Source organism: Hemicordylus capensis, chromosome 2 (genome assembly GCF_027244095.1).
Source record: "Hemicordylus capensis ecotype Gifberg chromosome 2, rHemCap1.1.pri, whole genome shotgun sequence".
In the NCBI taxonomy this organism is placed as follows: Eukaryota; Metazoa; Chordata; class Lepidosauria; order Squamata; family Cordylidae; genus Hemicordylus; species Hemicordylus capensis.
In genome coordinates, this window is record NC_069658.1 from 413,651,327 (window position 1) to 413,672,598 (window position 21,272).

General features: G+C 46.9%; 1 protein-coding gene across 1 annotated transcript in view; it reads right to left on the minus strand.

Moving 5' to 3' along the window:
• Positions 1-1,435: 1,435 nt before the first annotated feature.
• Positions 1,436-21,272, minus strand: part of CEP95 (centrosomal protein 95) — a 53,622-nt gene continuing 33,785 nt past the window's right edge. The window contains exons 9-22 of the mRNA XM_053293789.1: positions 20,729-20,801; positions 18,571-18,650; positions 15,052-15,170; positions 14,171-14,306; positions 11,577-11,691; positions 10,616-10,797; positions 9,724-9,816; positions 7,352-7,502; positions 4,978-5,138; positions 4,352-4,426; positions 3,028-3,180; positions 2,313-2,459; positions 1,932-2,003; positions 1,436-1,852 (exon numbers count right to left, since the gene is read on the minus strand). Of these exons, the coding sequence (XP_053149764.1) occupies positions 1,673-1,852; positions 1,932-2,003; positions 2,313-2,459; positions 3,028-3,180; positions 4,352-4,426; positions 4,978-5,138; positions 7,352-7,502; positions 9,724-9,816; positions 10,616-10,797; positions 11,577-11,691; positions 14,171-14,306; positions 15,052-15,170; positions 18,571-18,650; positions 20,729-20,801 (1,737 nt within the window). The 3' untranslated portion in view covers positions 1,436-1,672. The remainder of the gene's footprint in view (positions 1,853-1,931; positions 2,004-2,312; positions 2,460-3,027; positions 3,181-4,351; positions 4,427-4,977; positions 5,139-7,351; positions 7,503-9,723; positions 9,817-10,615; positions 10,798-11,576; positions 11,692-14,170; positions 14,307-15,051; positions 15,171-18,570; positions 18,651-20,728; positions 20,802-21,272) is intronic.

Sequence of the window (21,272 nt, forward strand, 5' to 3'; positions counted from 1 at the left end):
ATCTAGTCCTTGCCCATCCCTTTTCACACTGCTGCTCTTCCTTTGAAGTTCATTCTGTGACTACAATTATCTACAAGTTAGAGTTCCTGCTATATCACCCTTTTGGCTTCCTCTTGAACTTCATTTCAGACATTTATGCCCAACCCACCATCTTCCTCTCAAATAACATCCCTACATTGCTGCTTGGCTACTTCAACATTCATGTGGATGATCCCTTTGACATCAGTGCTTCCTGCCCTCTGCAAGGACAAGTCTTGCCTCGCTAACCTTTTGGAGTTCTTTGAGAGTGTCAACAGACGTGGATAAAGGTGATCTGGTTGACATAGTATACTTGGATTTCCAAAAAGCTTTTGACAACATTCCCCATCAAAGGCTCTTGAGTAAACTTAGCATTCATGGGATAAGGGGACAGGTTCATGTGTGGATTGGTAACTGGTTGAAGGAGAGGAAACAGAGGGTAGGAATAAATGGACAGTTTTCACAATGGGGGGAAGTAGGAAGTGGGGTCCCCCAGGGATTGGTACTGGAATCAGTGTTCTTTAACTTGTTCATAAATGATCTAGAAGTTGGGGGTAAGCAGTGAAGTAGCCAAATTTGCAGACACTAAACTATTTAGGGTAGTGAAATCCACAAAAGATTGTGAAGAGCTCCAAAAAGATCTCTCCAAACTGTGGGAGTGGGTGACAAAATGGCAAATGCTGTTCAATGTAAGCAAGTGTAAAGTGATGCATGTTGGAATTTTTTGCCCCAGTTTCACATATACGCTGATGGGATCTGAGCTGTCATCAACTGACCAGGAGAGAGATCTTGGGGTCATGGTGGACAGCTCATTGAAAGTGTCAACTCAATGCACAGCAGTTGTGAAAAAGGCCAATTCCATGCTAGGGATATTAGGAAGGGAATTGAAAATAAAAATGCTTATATTATCATGCCCTTGTACAAATTAATGGTGCAGCAACATCTAGAGTACTGCATACAGTTTTGGTCACCATATCTTAAGAAGGGTGTTGTAGAACTGGAAGAGGAGGCAACCAAGATGAGGAGGAGCCTGGAGCATCTTCCTTAAGTAGCAAGGCTACAGCAACTGGGGCTCTTTACTTTGGAAAAAAGAAGCAACTAAGGGGTGACATCATTGAGGTGTAAAAATCATGCATGGAGTGGACAGAAATTTTTCTCCTTCTCTCGCAACAGTAGAACCAGGGGTCATCCTATGAAACTGAAGGTTGGGAAATTTAGGACCGACAAGAGGAAGTACTTCACACAGCGCATAATTAATCTGTGGAATTCCACCTGGTGGGCCACTATGTGAAACAGGATGCTAGACTAGATGGGCTTTGGGCCTGATCCAGCAGAGCTGTTTTATGTATTATGTAACACATCCTAGCTTAAACTTGGGAAATACACATTAGCCAAGGAGAGACACTCAAAAGCTTAATTCTGATGTTGTGAAACTCATCTTTATTGGGAAAAAGTCTTTTAAAAATCTGACCTTCTGGAAAATATTGTGCAATATTCTTATGACTCTTGACACTGTAAACAAGATTAAGGTTAGATTTTGGTCGTTGAAGCAAGCTATCAGCTTCATTCTTTGTTCTGGCAATGTTGGTATTGTACCATCTTGGTATCTTTGCCAGAAATAAGTCACATGAATATTTGACAGATACCCCAAGTCTTAAAGGAAGTGGTAGTTTTTGCTGTACTGAAAGGATGCCATCTGAAGTCTGGCTTTCAGGTGATCAGCTTCCAGTTCTCGGAAGAATGAATCATCATCATCTCGTGTGATCATGTCCTGCAACTCTTTAATCTCTTTCTCCATTTTTGATTTCAGCTCACGTTTCACTTTGCTTAACATCTAAAAAAGAGATGGGATTAAGTCAAGCAGCTGATCAGCTTGCCAACAATTCTGGTAAGTTTAGCATGACAAGACTTACTCTTGTATGTGCTTGTTCTCTGGCTTGGATTTCCTGGCGTTCTTCTGAAACAGTTTCTGCCAGCATTGAAAACTAAGAACACAGGAAATGTTAAACTGTGTAAGATGGCTAAGCAGTATCCTTACATTAGAACAGGGTTCTTAATATGGGGTCCATGAACAGGTCCAGATGGTCCATGGAAAACTATATATACACACACAAAAGATAGCTCCCCACAAAACACCACTTTATAAATAAGATACAGTACATCCTTTATTACGCTTGAATATGTAACATTATAAATGGGGGTAGGGGTCCAAGGGTAATATCTGAAGATGCAAAAAGTTTACAAACTTTGTTAGAAATTTGAATAAGAATGTCTTCTTAGAAGAAATAACCTACCTGATCCTTATAGTAGTTCTCCATGGATTCCAGTTCAATTTGATGTTGTCTCCTTTGCTCAGCACGCTTATCCTTGGTATATACTTTTAGTTCATGCAGTCTTTGCTTCTGAATTTCTAAGCCTTCTTCAAACAGGTTTTTAAATATCTGCCAAACCAAATGACATTCACAAACATGAACACAGCTGTACATAAATTCCTGCAGAGATGGACTCAAGTGCCGATTGAAGTTAAGGGCTGTAGACAGGAAGGAGAGAGAGTATAAAACAGCACCTTGGCAATATTCTGTGGCAGTTAAACGTAGGACAGGTGGCAGCCTTTGTGCAAGGCAGTCTCACAGCCACTAGAAGAGAGGGCTCCCCTGGCTGCATTTAGGTGTTACCTGTGCATCCCGTGGCATCCTGACCTCCATTTGCCATACTCTACCCAAGGGACACTTCATGTGTTACTGATGTGGCAAGGGTGCCACCACTGCTCTCCCTGGGCTAACTCCCATGCACACTGGCTCTTTACTTGCATACACCCCAGACTACAGTCCCAACACCACTGATGCCACTGCTGCCAGGGGGAGAAGTCTCTAAAGGATGTGCTGGACACAGGCAGAATGGCCCACAGATCATTGCAAGGGATCAGCAGTGAAGAGCGGAGCTGGCCCTTCTCCAGGCAGAGCAACTCTCCTCTCTCCTGAGCAAGGCGCCCCGCTCGCCAGAACTCACCCGCTCCTCACGTGTCCTTGCCCTCATCATCTTGGCCCGCAGCTGAACTCTGTAATCTTGATAGTACTTTTTGGCTCTGACAACTTGCTGGCGTCTGTCTCTCATCTTATTCTGAGTACATTTCTGCTGAATAATACGTTGCCTAAACTCTTGCTGAAAATAGAAACAAATGTTTAACATAGTGCAGGGTGCAAAACTTTGGCCCTCCAGCTATTTTTGGACTACAGCTCCCACAATCGCCAGCCACAGTGACCAATAGTCAGGGATCATGGGAGTTGTAGGCCAACATCTCTGTGTGTGTGTGTGTGTGTGTGTGTGTGTGTGTGTGTGTGTGTGTGTGTGTGTGTGAAGTTTTACAGCCCTGATACAGTGCCATTTTTGCATTAGACAGCTCCCTGTCCCAAAGGACACTCAGTATACAAAATCAACACAACAAAGGAAACAAAGAGAGCAGGGAGTGGCAGCAGGGGAAAACTGGTTTTCCCACCCCACCCCACCCCCACTTTTTAATTAAGTATGAATACCAAGATTCTAAGAAAACTATTCTGTGCTCAATAGCTCCAAAAAAAAGAAGAAGTTTTTGCGCTGGTAACCACCTTCTCCCTCGGGGCAGCCTCAGGGCCTTAGAGCTGTCTTACCCTGCCAGGATGTGTGCTGCCCTTCTGCAGACTTTAAAGTGGGTGCAAGGCAAGAAGAGGGCCATCATTTCATTTATACATACTCCGGCATTGCTACGGCAGAGCCAATGACTTCATGGAGAGGTGGGGCTTTTTGAGGAAGAGTTCAAAGGGAATAGAGAGAGGTGGCATTGCAGAGGGACCATGCCAGGCCTCCTCATAATTTGGGTAAGCCACTAAAGATCCCTAAGGAGCATAAGCAACTCTTCTAGAAGGGCATCAGTAAGCAGTATTGGAAAGACATGGATTTCCTAACAGAGCTATGGCTGGACAATTTTTCAAATTGTCTTCTTCCTCATGCAGATATGCTCTAGAACTACAGCGCAACAGCATACTAAGCAATTTGTGAGCCTCCAGACTTGGTGGCATATGGCAGCAGAGTCTCCCATTGGGATGAGCAGCATCCCAAGACCTGGCTTGCAGGACGCCTAGCCCACCACCAAGCTGAACACAGTTGACCAGCCATGACTTGGAGCCTGCCCTGTGCTTGACTCTCTTTGCAGTCCCAGCACACAGCAGAATTGTAAGCAGAAGGGCTCTTCCTGAGCCCCCGGGGAGCAGCACTGGCCTCTGTGGGTGGAGCCGAGTACTTCAGCTCCACCTCCTTCGGAGTTCTCATGCTGTCGGGACTCTTCCCATGAACATACCAGTCTCCTGTTATGAGCCTGCTCTTTCTTAATGATTTCAACAAGGAGATCATGCTTCTTCAGTGCTTCTACCACCTGAAAAAAGGACACAGATTTCTTTCAGGCTGGTTTGGTTCTCATATATTAAAGCTCCTACATATTCTCTTTCAAGAACATTGTTTCCCTTTCTTTACCAGTCAAGATTAGAGCTATGGCCTCTTGCAGACATTCTTTTTGTACACGTTAAGAGATGGAAGCTGGTCACCCTGAAAGCTGGCCCAGTCCAAAGCGGAATTGCACACTTCACCTCCAGCTCCACGTCTTTTTCCTTCAGCAGCAACCCCTCTATTCCTTTCCACAAGGACAGGAGGTTGCAGCAAAGAAACAAAGGCAGAGCTCTGTGACCCAATTCCCCTTTCCTCTTTATGCGATCAGGATGGGGTGGAGGTGGGAATTCCTCCTTAAAAAGAAAGAAACTGCTCAGAGCCTCAGGTGGGGCCTGGAAAAGTTACAGTAGCCATCTGATAGCCTTAACAGTACTGCAGCAAGGAGAAACTCAGCAGCAACATTAGCTGTAGTACATGTAGACAATGGATTTATGGGCAGTGCTGGCACATGGCCCTCCTTTGCCGGGCCACAGAACTCACTTCGCTTTGGAGTTTCAGCTGGCTTCTCTTGCTGGGAGACTTCAGTTGTTCGATCTGCGCAAGCTGCTTCTGCCACATCTTGTTCATAGTTGGGTGGGAAATGTGCAGGTGGGGGAAATCCTCCAGTAGCAGAGGCAGGAGGTCATTTTCCTTGACCTTCACTGCAAGAGAAAGGCAGATGTGCATGAGTGACAAGCACTGGGAGAACAAGCCCAGTGGCTGTTTAGGAGTGTGCACAGAACCGGTCCAGGGCCATGTAAGAGGACCAGTTCAGAATTCGTGTGTGTGTGTGTGTCTTTAAGGGTGTGGGGGGTAGTACTTACCCCTCCCGCCGCCTTTCCCCCTCGGGCGCTCGACTTCTTAGCAAAGTTTTTGGGATGGCAGAGTTCCTCCCTGCCGCCCCTGCCCCCATCATTGTCTGGAATAAGGAGAAGTTGGCGGCGGTTCCATGCAACTTGCCGCCACGCATGCACCCATTGCCGCTGCGGGCACCACACACGTCACATGGTTCCATGCACATCCCTGTGGCTGTTTTGCAAAAGACTGAGCCCCAGACTTTGTCTAATGGGTGGGCACTGGCATGTCGCCCAGCATTCTCTCTCTCTCTCTCTCTCACACACACACACCCAAAACTTTGCCTTGGGAAGAGGCAATTTGGAGTAGAGAGTGGGGCTCAGAAGGGGCTTAGTGCACACACACTCTGCCACTTCTCTGCTCTAATGCAGCAGTTTCTTTTTTGGATTGTGAGCCCGTTGGGGACAGAGAGCCATTTTATTTATATCTATGTAAACTGCTTTGGGAACTTCTGTTGAAAAGTGGTATACAAATATAAATATCCATCGTATTCTGTCACTTTCATTCAGTCACTGGGCAATTCACCAAGTGTTGCCCCATACACTTCTACCAATGTTTTGCTTTGCCCTGCCCCCTGCTGGCTTTGAGGAGAGGCTGCTGGCAGTTGGATTGTTGCAGCAGCCAGCCCTACTCTGAGGAGAAAAGAGAGCGCCACTGCAGGAGCAGTGGTGGCTAGCAGGCAGAGTGCTTCAGCAGGACAAGAAGGAGGGAGAGACAGATGAGGGCGGCCAGACAAGTGGGGTGATGCCTGCAGTGGTGGTTTTAAACAGAGGAGAATTGACTGCAAAGGGTGAAGGTATTACAGAGAAGAGGGCATTTTGTATATCAGTGGGTTTGCAAATACAAATGTGAAAATATTTGACTTGGCATCCTCAGTCTCTTTTTTTCCAAGTTGCTGGCCCTCATGGATGCGGGCACTGACTTATTGGAGAGTCGCATGATATGCACTGCCCGGCTGATGCTCAGAAAAACCAAACTACTCAAATTTTAACTTTAGACTGAGCAAACTGGAGGCTCATTACTGCAGGAGGACAAGACACATACACTGGCTGTGGCTTAGTGGCTCCAACTCTTTCCAATAGCATCTGCAAAGTAGGCCACATCAACTTAACCATCAAATTATTTTTAAAGAAATAAAAGCAGATCAACAGGCAGTGCAAGTACATACACATAGCTGATCTGCACAGTTACAGAATTTGGAGAGTCACATAATATGCACTGCCTGGCTGATGCACAAAAACCAAAGTACTCAAATTTTAACTTTAGACACTGGTGTACCCCCAGTGTGGTGTAGTGGTTAGAGTGCTGGACTAGGACCGGGGAGACCCGAGTTCAAATCCCCATTCAGCCATGATACTAGCTGGGTGACTCTGGGCCAGTCACTTCTCTCTCAGCCTGACCTACTTCACCTAGTTGCTGCTAGGGTCAACATAACCATGTTTGGAGGAAGAATGGGATATAAATGTGAGAAACAGAAGTTACCGGTGCCAGAGCACACTTTAAAAACTATACTGCATACCAAAGTGACATAACTCCAACTGTGAAATCATTACAAATGAAGCGAACATGCATAGTAAAAGGGAGGGTGCAGCTTGCAAGTCTGCCCTTCCCTCTGAAAGCCCCTCTCCCAGAGTTCTTGTGGCTTGTAGAACAGCGTTCCAAGCCAGTTAGAATGTGGAGCCGAGGAAAGCCGCTATTGGCACAAAGGCTCTCAGCTGATCTGGGGGAATGGTGAGCCTTGCGGGCCTGCTCTTGGGAGAACTGGGGGAGCAGAAAGGACTGCAGTGGTGGGCGCAAGGGAGTTCCTGGGCCTCAAAAGAGGTGTTGGGATGGGTCCCAGCACAAGACCGAGTAGTCCGTGAACTTGCTTCCCTTACAACAGGTCTAGACATATGGAGGTCATAACTGAGAAAAATGCTTCCACTGGTACAGGCTGGAAGGAAGCCAGTATTCTTGGCCCGCAGCCCAGGCTTTCAAGAGATGCCAAGCTTTCTGCCAGGCCGTGTTCTTTGGCTCTTACTCGGAGCGGCTTTCTTTGGCTTGGCAAACCCTCTGCTAGGAATCCACTGGCTGGGCTTGCGATTCCGAGGGACGTGCTTTCTAGAATCAATCTTGGCTGGCCGGGGCTCTCGAGGCGGTTGTTTAAACAAGTTCTCCTTGTACTTTTGTTCCTAGATGTAAACACACAGGGAGGACAGCTATGAAAGTGTAGGAATTTGCATAAATAAATAAATAATTTGCAAGGCTAGGCCAGATCCTCTAAACAGGGCAAACTGGTGGCATGCAAGTAAGAGGAAGCTTTCTCTGCACTTTCTACTGCTGTGCAATGCCTGGCTAAGCACGGTTAAGTTTAGGGACTGCAAGTATGTAGTAGAATTGCCTCTCTTGCACATTTAGGGTGCACCTAAAAGCATTCCCTTGAGCCCATGCCCGCAAGGCGTTCTCTTCTGCCCTTGTTCCGGTCCTCCCTGCAGTTGGTAGCCTCCCTGGTTTTCTATTCAGATTGGTCACACACACAAACCCTGCAAAAGGGAGAGACAGGAGACTGCTCCTGAGGAGAACTGCTACCTCAGGCCTGAGTATGGCACGGATGGGAATGCATCTTTGGAAATGGCAGCACCTGTTTTAGCTTGCTCAGCAGTTGGACAGACATTGTGTGTTCCAAGAATAGTTAACTTGAGGGTGTGTGTGTGTGTGTGTGTGTGTGTGTACATACACACTATAGCTCAGTGGCCAAGGACTGGCTTTGCCTGCAGGAAGTCCTGGGTTCCTTCCCTGGAGAGCCACTGCCAGTCAGTGTGGAAAATACAGGCCTCATGGCAGCTTCGTGAATTCATCGATGTTCAACTCTAATTTGCAAAAGAGTTTACTTTACTGTCAAAAAACATTAAATAAAAAAAATGGGAAGGAGATGCTTGACCTTTCCATTTTGCAAGATGCCAGTCTGCACTCCTCAGATAAACATGGAACAGTGTTTTCCCTGGCAAAAGCTTTGTTTTCCTACCTCCTCCATCTTCAAGTATTGTTGGCTTACATTCAGAATTCTCATTTATTTATTTATTGAATTTATATACCACCTAACATCGAAATCTCTAGGCGGTGTGCTTTGGCTGTCATTGCCCTTCAGCTTGTGCAAGGGGGAGAAGCTGCCAATTCCTACCCTGCCTCCATAGCCTCCCACCCCCACAAATTGGCTCCAGAGGGCCCGAACCTTCCAGAGTGGCTTCTTGGCACATGCAAGGGGTTGCAGATGGCAAGAGTGAAGAGGGAATCGGCAATCCCTCCGTATCACTAAAAGGCGTCTTTGGATCCAAGCTTGCATCTCTGAAAGAACTGTACAGTAGACATCTTGATTGGCTTTGTGCAAGTTACATAATTTTCAGATATTAACCTAGTACTCGGTGGACTTCCAGTTTTTCTAAGTGCCATTTTTCTGAATGCCAGTCAGTGGTGACCAGTTGCCAACCACATCCCTCCAAAGTTAGAGTGAGGAGTAGATGCTCTTCACACTGGGCAGCATCCACAGTGGCATTCAGGCAGAGATGGTTTGCAGTGGTCTGCAAAGTTGTATTACTGCTAGTGGAAGTAGACCCAGCAGCCACATGTTGAGAGGAAGGAGATCCCCGTTTCCACATGTACAGGTTGTGCACAGAGTTCCATGTTTAATTTCTGCGCTAGCACAACCTGTTGTGTGAGGGCTGAATATATTTAAACTGGAAGAGAGGCTACTTTTTTCATACCATGACAATGCACTAAAACCTTACACAAATGCATCAGCATTTATGCTAGTGCAAGGCTAGTCTGGATGCTACCCATCTTTTAAGCATCCATTTAACACTAACCAGACTAGGTATCTGAGACTACGATTCAGGTGAGCCGGCATGCTTTGGATGCTGAGAAGTCAAACCTGGAGTTGCATTCTCTTTCTGTTAAGGAAATTCTAGTGGATGGGCAACACAATGGCCAGAGAGGCTGCAAAGCTAAGTTAGAGATCCACTAGCAATCAGAAGTTGCCAACACTGTTCCCTCTAACAGGGATTCCCAGATGCTGTTGACTACAATCCCCAGCTGCAGCAGCTGTTGGCTGGGGATTCTGGGAGTTGTAGTCAACACCACCTGGGAATCCCTGTCAGAGGAAACACTGGTTGCTAATATTGCCCTCAATCCCAGCTAGTTCTGTATATCCCAGTTCCAACAGTTATCATCACATCACAGCAGTGCTGTTAGGATGACCACAATTCACTATGGAGTTAGTACATGGTTGGTCACAACAGCTGACTTTTTTTTTTGGAAGCCAGAAGATCCTCCTCCAAAATCTCAGGAAAATCAGTCCAACCTCCAACGCCACACATCCCTATCAGCAAATTTTCTTCTTTTACCCTTCCCCCTTACCATTTCTTTGGCCTTTGCTCTTAGCTTCGTAAGTTCGACTCTCTCACAAGCCTCATAAGCTCTTAGTTCATCATCATAGGCTCTAGTCAACAGCTAGGAGACAAAATAAAGCTTGTTAACATCTATTAGAAGTGCATGGATCTTTAAAGAGCAGAGAAGTCTACCAAATGAAGCCATGAGCACAGATACGGCTAGCCACAGCCACTGTCTAAGACGAGAAAGTCAGGACAACAACACTTGCTCTGGCATATGACTGAAATTCTGAAACAGATGGCATTGCTAATGTTTATATTTTGCTTTTCAACCACCTCAAAAGTCTGCTCAAGGTGATCAACAAGGAGAGATACCAAGCTGGAACCTTAAGTGCCTTAAGGTTTGGTTGCAAGCATGAGATGTGGGAGAGAACTTTGCTAAGACCAGATGCACAGCCCTGCCTGTACCAGCCTGTGACCTCCTTGGCTGGTCTGGGAATAAGACCCTTTACAAGAAATGAAAAAGCCAGGTTAGTAGGCAGTCAAAATTCTATACAGTTTAGAAAAAGCATAGATGATATGGCATCGGAGAATGAAACAGGGAAGAAACACTTTAACTGGCTTACTACTTAGCTATTTATCTTAGCTGGTACTCACAAACATAGCTAGTTAGTTCCAGGTTTCAAAGTACTCTGTTGAAGTCTTCTCACCACCACAAGATGGCATCAGCTGCATGTTTGCTGGGCCAGCCATGCCCTAGCACAGCTCCAGCAAACCTATGGTGCATCTTGGCAGGCAGCAGATCAATTCCATACAAGTCTCTCTCCTTTTAAAGCATATAAGGCCTCCCCTGGGAAGGCCATTCTTCCCACCCCTAGCTGCAGATGGTCTGGTTGCCTCTGCAGTCCTGCTGCTGTTACCTTTGCTCTTAACTTCCGCTGCTCCTCTTCCCTTTGCAAGTGATCACGCATTATCCCTGCTGGCCCTTGTACATCTTTCCCAAGTGCCCTGCCCACCTCGTATGATCGCTGCCGGGTGGGTGGAGGTGGGGAAGCAGAAAGCGACCGTCGCCTGCTGGGTGGTCTTCTTGGATGTGAAGCAGCTGCAATACAGGCAATCACCCAACATTTACAGCAATAGGTGCTGAAAGGAAAAGTACTTGTGGACAGATACAGACGAGTCTCTTCAATGTGAATGCCTCTTAGCAGCCAAAGGGGTGCCACAAGCTTAAGTATTTCCAAGGCCTCTCTGTCATGACTCTCTGGGATCAAATGCTTTGCTACCTCCTATTCCAAGAACCAAGACTTGGTTCTTCTCATTTCACGCCAGCAATGGCATTTTCTCTTTTATGGTTTTCATATTTCAAACACTGATTTTCTTGCTTAGGTTCAGCCGTCCATAGGAACATAGGAAGCTGCCTTATATCACCTCAGACCATTTGGTCCATCTAGCTTGGTATTGTCTACACTGACTGGCAGCGGCTTCTCCAAGATTGCAGGCAGGAGTCTCTTTCACCCCTATCTGGAGATTCCAGGGAGGGAACTTGGAACTTTCTGCATTCAAGTGCTCTTCCCAGAGCAGCCCCACCCCCTAAGGGAAACATCTTACAGTGCTCACATGCAGTCTTCCATTCAAATGCAAACCAGGATGGACCCTGCTTAGCAAAGGAGACAATTCATGCCTGCTACCACAAGACCAGCTCTCCTCTGCTGTCCCTATCACCATTAGACAGCAATACAAGTCAAGAGGAAACAAAAAGCTTGTATTCATTAAAGTCCAAAAGAGTGTGTGTGTGTGTGTGTGTGTGTGTGTGTGTGTGTGTGTGTGTGTGTGTGTGTGTAGTAAGTTGCCACTCACTAACTTATCACTCATAACAGTTACCTAGTTCTGGCTTCATCTGGCGGTAATCCATGACACTGTCGCTGTGCTGAGAAAGGTGGTCTTCCTCCACTGACAACTCCTCCCTGCTTCTTTCACCCAAAGCGTGTTTTAACATCTGTTGTTTAAAAAAAGAATGATCGTATCCATCAGAGTTCATTCCAGAGCAGTTGACAAGTGGGTGCTTCCAACTGGCTAAACCAATAATTCCTGAACTGTGGTTTGTGTACAGCCAGGGATGGGTCGGGGTTTTCCTGGAGGGACCTTACAGTCCCTTGTAGATCAGCCTCTACCTGCTCCAGGCCTCTCTTTTGTCTACTGCTGAACAGTGGAGATGAAGTATTTACTGCTTTGATGATTAAACAAAAAGAGTACCATCTCTCCTACTAGTTTGGGCCAGTTGGTTTGTTTCACGAACAGTGGCCAACATCCGGACTACCAAAATGGAAACATAAGCAGCAGCTACAGGGACACAGCAGGGCCACCCCACCTGCCTTGCTTGTTTCCACTACATGTGCATTGTTCTGCAACTGAGCAAGTGGGCACTTCTTGTAGAGCCCTCTCCTGTGCTCCGGAGTCTCTCTGTCACTGAGGTCTAGGGATGTGCAAAAACTGTCCAAGTTCGAAATTGCCATTTCAAGTGTTTTGAGCTCAAAACAAAAGCACCCTTAGAATAAAGAGCCTTTTTCAACTCAAAACATTTTAAGTGCCATTTTGGAGGCCTACCTTTTCCCTTGCTAATTGGTTTTCCGGCACTAGCTTCCAATTGGCTTGCGCTCTCCTTGCTCCTTGGTTGGCTTGTTATCATTCAAATCAAGTGTTGTCATGGGCAACTGTGCCCCCATTGGCAGGAGGGAGGGAGCGGGGAGATAAAGGAGGTATTTTCAAAATGTATTTAAGGGACTGGGAGGCCAGAGAACTCTCAGAGGAAGAAGGATCAGCAGCACAGACTGAGACTGGCAGACTGGGGCCTGCCTTGGGAGGGGGGGAGGGAGAGGAAGAGGGAGCACGCTTGTGGCATATCTGTCTCTTTTCCCTTCTTTGCAGTGCCAGCTTCTCCCCACCCCCATTTGTTTTAATTGTACCAACAGTCCCAGTGGCTTTAACTGGGTGCTGCTGTGGATCTTTTTTTCTTCTCATAGCCAGCCCCCAGTGGCTTTAAAAACTGGGGTGCTGCGCAGACTTTGCATCCCCAAGCTGCACCACCTTTGCTGCTACCGTATGCCTTTTTCTTTTCTTTTCTGGGTGGGGAAGTGCCCACCCGCCTGGAACCCACCTGCCCTACCCCCAGCTGTTGAGTCCCAGTGCCTGCTGTGCCTGAGTGCCTCTGAGAGTGGCACCTCCCCAGACTCCAGCAGAAGACGCCAGTCGCCGGAAGGTACGTATCCCAACCTTGGACAGGTTAGATTTCTTTAAGTAGGGCCTAGTTTGGAGAAGAGATTAGGTACTAGCCAGGCACATAGGACAGGAAGGTTAAGACACAGGCCACAGTCATCCTCTTCCCCTTACCCCATTGTTGCTTTCTCCCCTCCAATAAAATAAGAAAAAAAGCCTGCTTCTTTATTTGGGGCAATTTGATTTTTCTAATTTCTGCATGTGCACTACAGTGCTATAGATTGTGATATGTGTGCCACACACAGCACAGACAGACCACCCCTGACCCCATACCCTTTTTAAAATACCCACCTGTGTGGCAGGGCATGACGGGTGCTACCTATCACCCAACCCACAAAAGAAAAGGAGCAAGCAATTATTTTAAAAACATCTTTAACCTTCTTGCAGAGGATCCTATGGGGGTTGGGGGGGAAGGTTAAAACAATTTTTAAAATCACCTGTTTGCCCATTTCTTTTGTGGGTTGGGTAGTAGGTAGCACCCATCATGTCCTACCAACATAACCCACTTTGGTGTCCCTAGGAACAACCCATGGGTAACAATGGGGTGTTTCAAGTACTCCATTGCTCCCAAGGGTTGAAACACTTGAAAACATTTGTTTCGTCGAAGCAGCTGGCTTGGAAAGATGGCTCCAGCAGAAGTGCCGGTTTGCTCTGTTGCTCAACACACCCATGACAGCAGCAGACTGAGCAGGAGGAGCCACCCCACTGTGTCCCCAATGGGGCTGCTGCAGATGTTCCTGCTTGGCTTGTCAGGATGCCAGCCACTGTTACCTATTCAGCATATTTCCATATCCACATGGACAAGCTCAGGCCCTGAGGGGTGGTCTCTTACTCCAACAGGAGGCAAAATAAAGCGTTGTTATTGCACCCATACTTCTTTTAGTTGCCATTGGTTGGGAGTGCTTGCAATTGTCTGAGGTCTCAGGAAGGGTGTGCGCTATCCATTAAGGTTTGGGAACCACTGGGATAAACAACAGTTAGGGTATTTCCCCTACTCCTACTCTTCCTTTAGAAAATTCAGAAAGTTTACTTAGGGCCCCAAATGGTTTCCCAGCCTAACACTGGTCAGGTCCAGCCCGGCTTAGCTTTGACAATGGTACAGCTTTGGGTGCCCACTAGGTTTCCCCCATAGTTGTCAATACGAGAGAAGGGTTGACTAACTTGGGCCAAAGTGCTAGCAGTAATAGATCGTGCTCACTTACTGCATCAAGCTCATTCAGCCTGCGAGAGAGTTTCTCCGACATGTTGTGCAGCTCTAGTTTAGACAGCTGCTCTCTCATCCTTCTTCGGGAAAGAGATTCTTCTGCAAGGGAGTCTGCGATGGAAGTTTCAAGCTGGCTGAGAAACCATAAGGGGTTAGGTTGAGAAACCAAAGTTCTACTCTCTCAAATTGTAGGACTTAAATAAATCTCATTTCAGATGGTAGATGTAGTAAAGGATAATATCTCCAGGACTTAGCCTTAGCAACATATTACTGACATCTGGACGAAGCATGCACCCAGGTGTCAGGAAGAAGCATCCCTGCTGTGGAGAGTGCTCCGGGTTCCACAGCACCTATCACGGGGTGGGGTGGGGGAGGTTACTTATCTCTCCTTCCCCCCATACATCTTTCCTTATCTCTCCTTCCCCTGCAGGCTGCATGACCCTCAAGGACATATTTCCAAGTGGTGCAAGGCACTTCCATGAGAAGGTCAGACTGACAAAGGTCACCTCACCTTGTACAGGTGCTACAGAGCCCAGGGTGCTCTCCACAGCGGGGACACTTCTTTCCTGGCACATGGCCACACACTTAAGATGCTGACCTGTGAAAGTTACAGTGATCACACTGGCAAGCCCAACTCTTTAGCTCTGTACTTGAAATTCTACTTTCTCAAATGGAGAATGTCATGTTTCAGCAACTGGTTCTGATATATGGGCTTTTTTATACATGAACTAAATGAAGGGGATGGCATCTATGATTAGCATGCATCATCCCAGATCACTGCCAACATCACTGGGTGGGAAGGAAGAGGCAAGTATTGAGAGGTCCTAAATAAAGCAGGCAGATTTCAGTGTGTCATACAGAAAGAGAGGAAATATATACCTTTTCCTATTAAGCAGATTCCTTTGTTTTGGCCTCGTACTTTGTGTCGATTTGTATCTTGGTAACCTGTCCTCCTCGGAGCTGGGTACTGGTTTATACTGAACATTCTCATCAGTTTCCTGTTTCAGGGATGGGTGGGGGGGAGACAAGGATGGGTTCAACAGAAGGCCTGGCGTTAACACTGAGCAATGAAGATCACACCATATAATCAGAGGCTGCCAAATGGGGCCGGTAAGTTATTAAAGCCGCTTAAGACACAACAGCCCTTCAATGTTGCTGTCAGGCTCAAAAAAATATTGCGACCAGGAACGTTCCCAGACCAGGAAATCCGCCCCCCATACCTTTTTATCTGTCATGATAGGCCTATAGAATTTATAGTTCTTTACAAGAGAAGCTTTCTTTTGTTTTTGTACTAGTAGGTAGGGTTGTTAAAATAATTTTTAAAAAAAGGTTTTCTCATAGATTTTTTTAGACTTTATCCATCTAGCAGCGGAACAAACGGTATTCGGTATTCCATTAGGAATTATTTTATTAATATTTTTATGTGTCAATCAGAGGAACTGGGATGGAAAATATTAGAAAGAGACTTGAGCATTTGGGACCTTATTTTGAGAAAGCTTCTGGACAATTTTTATACAGGTTTTGAATCAAAAGGAGGATGAAATTTATGTAGGGAAATTATATTCACTGATTTTATGGACTTCAGTGAGTTACATTTATGAAGGCTCTATTTTTTGTTGGGTATGAATTTTCACCCTGGTTAATAAGTTTTTATTGATATATTATTGATTAATAATATGTTTATTAATACCTCTGAGCTTGTGGGTATGAGAAGGGACCCTTGTTGTGGATGTTTTGCTCTGTGCCCGAATCAGTTATAATACTCATGTATATGGTGTGTGTGTGTGTGTGTGTGTGTGTGTGTGTGTTATGGCTCTCCCCTGTTAATATTGATTAATACTTAGATTTTCAATTGGCTCAGAGGTCTGAAATTTTACTGATGGTAAAACTGAGGCCCATGTTAACATTTCTTACTCTATAATTTTTATATATATATATATATATATATATATATATATATATATATATATGTGTGTGTGTGTGTGTGTGTGTGTGTGTGTGTTTGTTTTCAGGCCCGTTGCGATAACGGGCGCTAGTAGGGGAGAGTTCCCCCCCCCCGCCCCACTTCCTCTGGCCTTCCCCCACCCCTCGCCCTCCCAGCTGGCCGAGACTTCCTTACCCGAAGCAGCCCACGACAGTCGGGCGATCTAAAATCCATTTTTTGCGAAGAAGAGAGGAGCTCCCGAACAGAGCTCCTCTCTTTTTCGCAAAAAATGGATTTTAGATCGCCCGACTGTCGCGGGCTGCTTCGGGTAAGGAAGTCTCGGCCAGCTGGGAGGGCGGTTGGCGGCCATGGCGGCGGCCGCGGAGGCATTCTTCTGGGCCATTTTGGCCCTTAATCATTTGGGGGGGGGAGTGGGGAAGGAGTATTTGGGCAGCTGGGAGGGCGGGAGAGTGGGCGGTGGCGGCGGCCGGGCAGACTCTGGGGGCGCCGCTGCCGGTCCGGTCCGCCCCCGCCTCACATTCCCGGCCGGTCTCCCCGGCCGGGCAAGGGCCCCAAGGACTCGCAGCCGCCTGGAGGCGGCGGTGGCACCAGGCCTCGGCGGCGGCTCCGCCACCACCTCGGCCAGCTTCCCCCGCCGCCGCCTCCCCCCGCCCGGCTTCGGCGGCGCGGCTCCGCCGCCGCCTTGGCCGCGCCGCGTCCTCTGGCCAAGGCGGCGGCTTTGCCGCCGCCTCGGCCAGTCTCCCCCTTCCCCGCATTCCCAGCTTCTTCGGGGCGGCCGCTTCTGGCCGCCCAAGATGGCCACCGGGTGCTGGCCGTCGTGTCTCCCTTGACCTGTTCTGCGCATGCGCTCTGCGCATGCGCAGAACAGGCCAGGGAGGCACGGACACACGCTTGGTGTCCGTCCACGGACGGACACCAAGTGTTTTATTAGAGAGGATAATTACTATTTGTATCTTGCATATAGAGGAGGCTTTTATGATGGATATGTTTTTGTTTGTAATCATATGACTCTCAGAGATGTAACCTTTTCTGTTTTTACTAATATTACTAATAAATGCTTTATAAATTCTGAAAATATATATATTGAGAGCAGCCAGTTTAAAGTGTACCATCTCTTTATAGGCTAACACTGTGGACTCCAAATGCTTCCCAAAAGAAAATCAGAACTGCAGGCCTTTCAGATCTCGGCATTCTTGTGTTTGGTGTTTAGAGCCTGTTGCAAGACGGTACAGTTTTCATCATGGAAATGCTTGTAGGTGCAGCACCCATTAATGCGAGAAAAGACACGTTTTCAGAAGAAATATGGCACACATCCTATTAATCCAAAACAGTGGGTGCTTAAGTGGTGCTACGATGCAATGAAAACAAGCTCTCCATCTCATATTTAAGGAAAAACACAGCAACAACTGTATGCCAAACCAAGAGCAGGGCGATAGTTGACCTTCAGCTATAATAGTAAATCAGTGTTCATTTCTACCAAAAGAGTGAATGCAGTTTAAAAGCAGCTGGATAAAAACATCATACTAGCATCAGGTCACATTTAAAATTGTATCTGTTTAAAAAAGCATTTTATTATTCTGCAGACACAGTGAAACCAACACACCAACAGATCCTCATGTCCACTCCTGGATCCAGCGCAAACACCCCATCCTTGCCTACAAAACTCTCCATGGCCTTGCTCCCCGTGATCACTCTGCCAGCATATGTCAATAGATCCCCCAACCCATAACCTTCGCTCAAGTCCCCTACATGATTCCAGCCTTTTCCCTAGGAATGACCTCCTAGGACAGCCCTCTCTTTTCCTTCAACTCCTTCCCTTTCCATGAAGTCCTCTTTCACGGTGGGAGAACCACACAACCCTAGTCCTACTTTAATGAAACTATTCCCAAGTTTCACTGCACTGAATGGATTTTGTTCCTCTTTTTAACCTCCCTTCCATATCCCTCTCGCCACATCTGCGTCATTTGAGCACCTTGTGCAAGTGACTTGACTTCTTTTTTGGTTAAAAAAAAAAAAAAAGGAACCAGGCACAATGATGGTGCTATACAAGCAGCAGTCACTGAAAACATAAAATGGGCACACAGTCACTGTATTCAATACAGAAGGTGGATGTTGGCATTTTAAGTTTAAAGCAGATAGATATTGTACTTTAATGTTACCAGATTCAGGTACCTGCCAGCATGGTGGGATGCTTAGGGTTGGAATAGGACTGGGGAATGCCAAGTTCGAAGCCCCATTCAGCCATGAGACTTACTAGGTGGCTCTGGACCAGCTACTTACATTTCAACCTAACCTACCTCACAGGGTTATTGTGGGGAGAAACACAACCAGGCATGCTGCTCTGGGCTACTTGGAGGGATATAAATGTAAATAAAGGCCCTTGGACAGAAAGGAAACTCGTAAGTTCTATGCCATCAAAATCTGCACCCAATAGACTACTGGATATCCATTACCTTCTCTATATCATCCAGGCCAACGTCTGGCACCAGCTCATCAGCTTCTGACTCTGGTTCATCCTCTGCATTTGGCAGATCTAACAGGCAGAAGCCACAACAAAGTTAGTTTAGGCAATATCCTTTTGCCGTACACAAGTATAGGCAGTCCCAAAGAACTAAGCATACCTGTCACAGCAAGTGACAATGGGGTGGGGGGGTGGGGAGCAAAGGCTGAAAAATGTACAATTAGAAAGCCACCACCATGGGAAGAGTGAAGCCTTTAATAGATTTTTTAACCAAGATCAGTTGTGATAGGATGCATTACTTCAAAATTTAACCTAAATCTTCACATAACACATCCCACCCCATCCAACAAAACTGTATTATCTGGATCGAGATCCATAAGAACTGGGGTTCTGCGCCTGTGCAGAGACCATGCAGTAGCTATGCCAAAGGTTGTCGAGGCATCCTAGCCCCGCCTCCATGCTCTAAGCGTGCTATTTAAAGGCGGGCAGGACACCATGTTCCCCAGTTCTTTTCTGACCGCCAATGCGTTTGGACCTCGGTCTGCCGCTAGTCGGGAAGTTTTTTCTCAGTTTTTTTTGTGTGAGTTTTTCCACTGCTTATCGGACTGATTCTACGTGTACGACCTTTGGCTATTCCCTTGGATTCTGATTACGTATTATTGTGTGTGTTACAGTTTTCTGACGTGGACTGGCTGACACGCTTCTCACATTACTGGACTCTACGTCGAGCACCCCGTCCGCATCGATGTTCTTGGGGTTTCTCCATCGGAAGCGGAGCCCCACGCTCCCTCATCCTCATTCACATATAAGCTTCAAAAGAAGACAGCACTGGAAGCCATTAAGGCCCATTCAACCAGGACACATGCTTCCTCGGCTGCACACCTTTCCAGAGTGACCTTCATGGACATATGCAAAGCAGCCACCTGGTCCTCCGAGACGCTCTTCATGAGACATTATGCCATAGATGTGTGCTCTGCTGCAGAGGCTAATTTTGGGAGGAGTGTTTTGAAGCGGGTGTTACCCTAACTACTACTGCACCCTCCTCCATTTGGAGCTTGCTAAACACCCACTTCTTATGCATCTCGACGGATCTTGATCCAGATAAACAGGTTGCTCACCTGTAACTGCTGATCTGGTAGAGATCCGTCAACATCCATAAGACCCTTCCTTCATTCCCCTCTGCAGTAGTGTTGCATTCAATCCATGTGTGTATTTGGGTGTGCAGCCCCTAACATTTTACGTTGCCATGGATCTCTCATTGTTACTCACAAAAAGCTCACCTACTCACCTGGATGGTCATCCTCCACAGCGGTCATCCAAAAACTGGGGAATGCATGTCCTGCCCGCCTTTAAATAGCACACTCAGGGCATGGGGGCAGGTCCAGGATGCCTCGACAAGCTTCGGCATAGCTACCGCATGGTCTCTGCACAGGTGCAGAACCCCACTTCTTATGGATGTTGAAGGATCTCTACCAGATCAGCAGTTACAGGTGAGCAACCTGTTTTTCCCCTCTAGTCATGTCTGTCATAGAGGGTTTTTCTTGAACAATTTCTCTTCAGCAACTTTTACAGAATTTGAGGAGCGACAAATTTTGCCACCCATCTCTAGGGCAGCTGCGGCAAGGGCGGGGGTGAGGAGAAAGTCCCCCCTTTTACTTTGAAGCAGCACTGCTGCACGGTGGGGCAGCAAGGGAGAGCTCCTTCCAGCTCCCCCCCAAATGAGTGCACTGCTTTAAGATAAAAGGGGGAACTTTCCCTTCACCACACTACCACCCTTCCCGCTGCAGCCACTGCTGCCCCATTCTTCCATGCAGTGGCAGGGAGAACTTCCCCTCACCCCCTCTCCCTGCAGCTGCCGCTATGCAGCTTTCGCTGCCCCCATCCTGCCGCTATGGCAGTTTTTAGAAGTAAGAAGGAGGGACTCCCCCTCACCACCCCTACCCTCGCTGCAGCAATAGGGGCGGCAAATCCTTGGCTGCCTGTGGGTGGCAAAAGACTTAATCTGCTCCTGCTGCCAAGAGTCACTTTTACAAGCACTAGATCGTCAAATGCTGGTTTCTCCCCAAGAGCCTGAATTCAGAGAAGCAGAACATCAATACTCAAAGAGATATTAAAGGTTCAATTTAATATGAATCAAGGTTTGTTCCTACCATAAGTGATCCTTGATAGAGAAAGGATGCCACCTGAAAGGGTTTGAGACTTTTGCTCTACACAGTCTGCCAGCTGCAAAGAACGTGCAACGTGCTTACACCATTATTAGTTTTTCACATCTACATAAAAACCATCCAGAAAAGTGACCCAAAGATGCATTCACACACAACTACTTTAAATAGAAATCACACAGTCATCTGCATTTTTTTTAAAAAAAGAGGAGAACAAAATAAAAGATTGTACTATATACAGTGGCTGACATCCAGAGCAACAGCATGCTCGTGGAACAAGCAAATTTGCACTCACAAAAGCATATGTATTTGTTGTACTTTAAAAAGCGGGGGGGGGGGGGGACGGGACACGTGGAATTGCACTATAGTGCTCTAGTGCAAGAGTTCCCATTAAAGCAAACATGGTGTGCTACCATGTGTGTTTACAGCAGTACTATACTAGTGTGGAGCCCGAGCCCCAGACTTAGCACAACTAGCTAGTGTAATAGTCTTCCGCTGGTTCAGTGTCCTCCCGCAAGCACACCGTTACCTT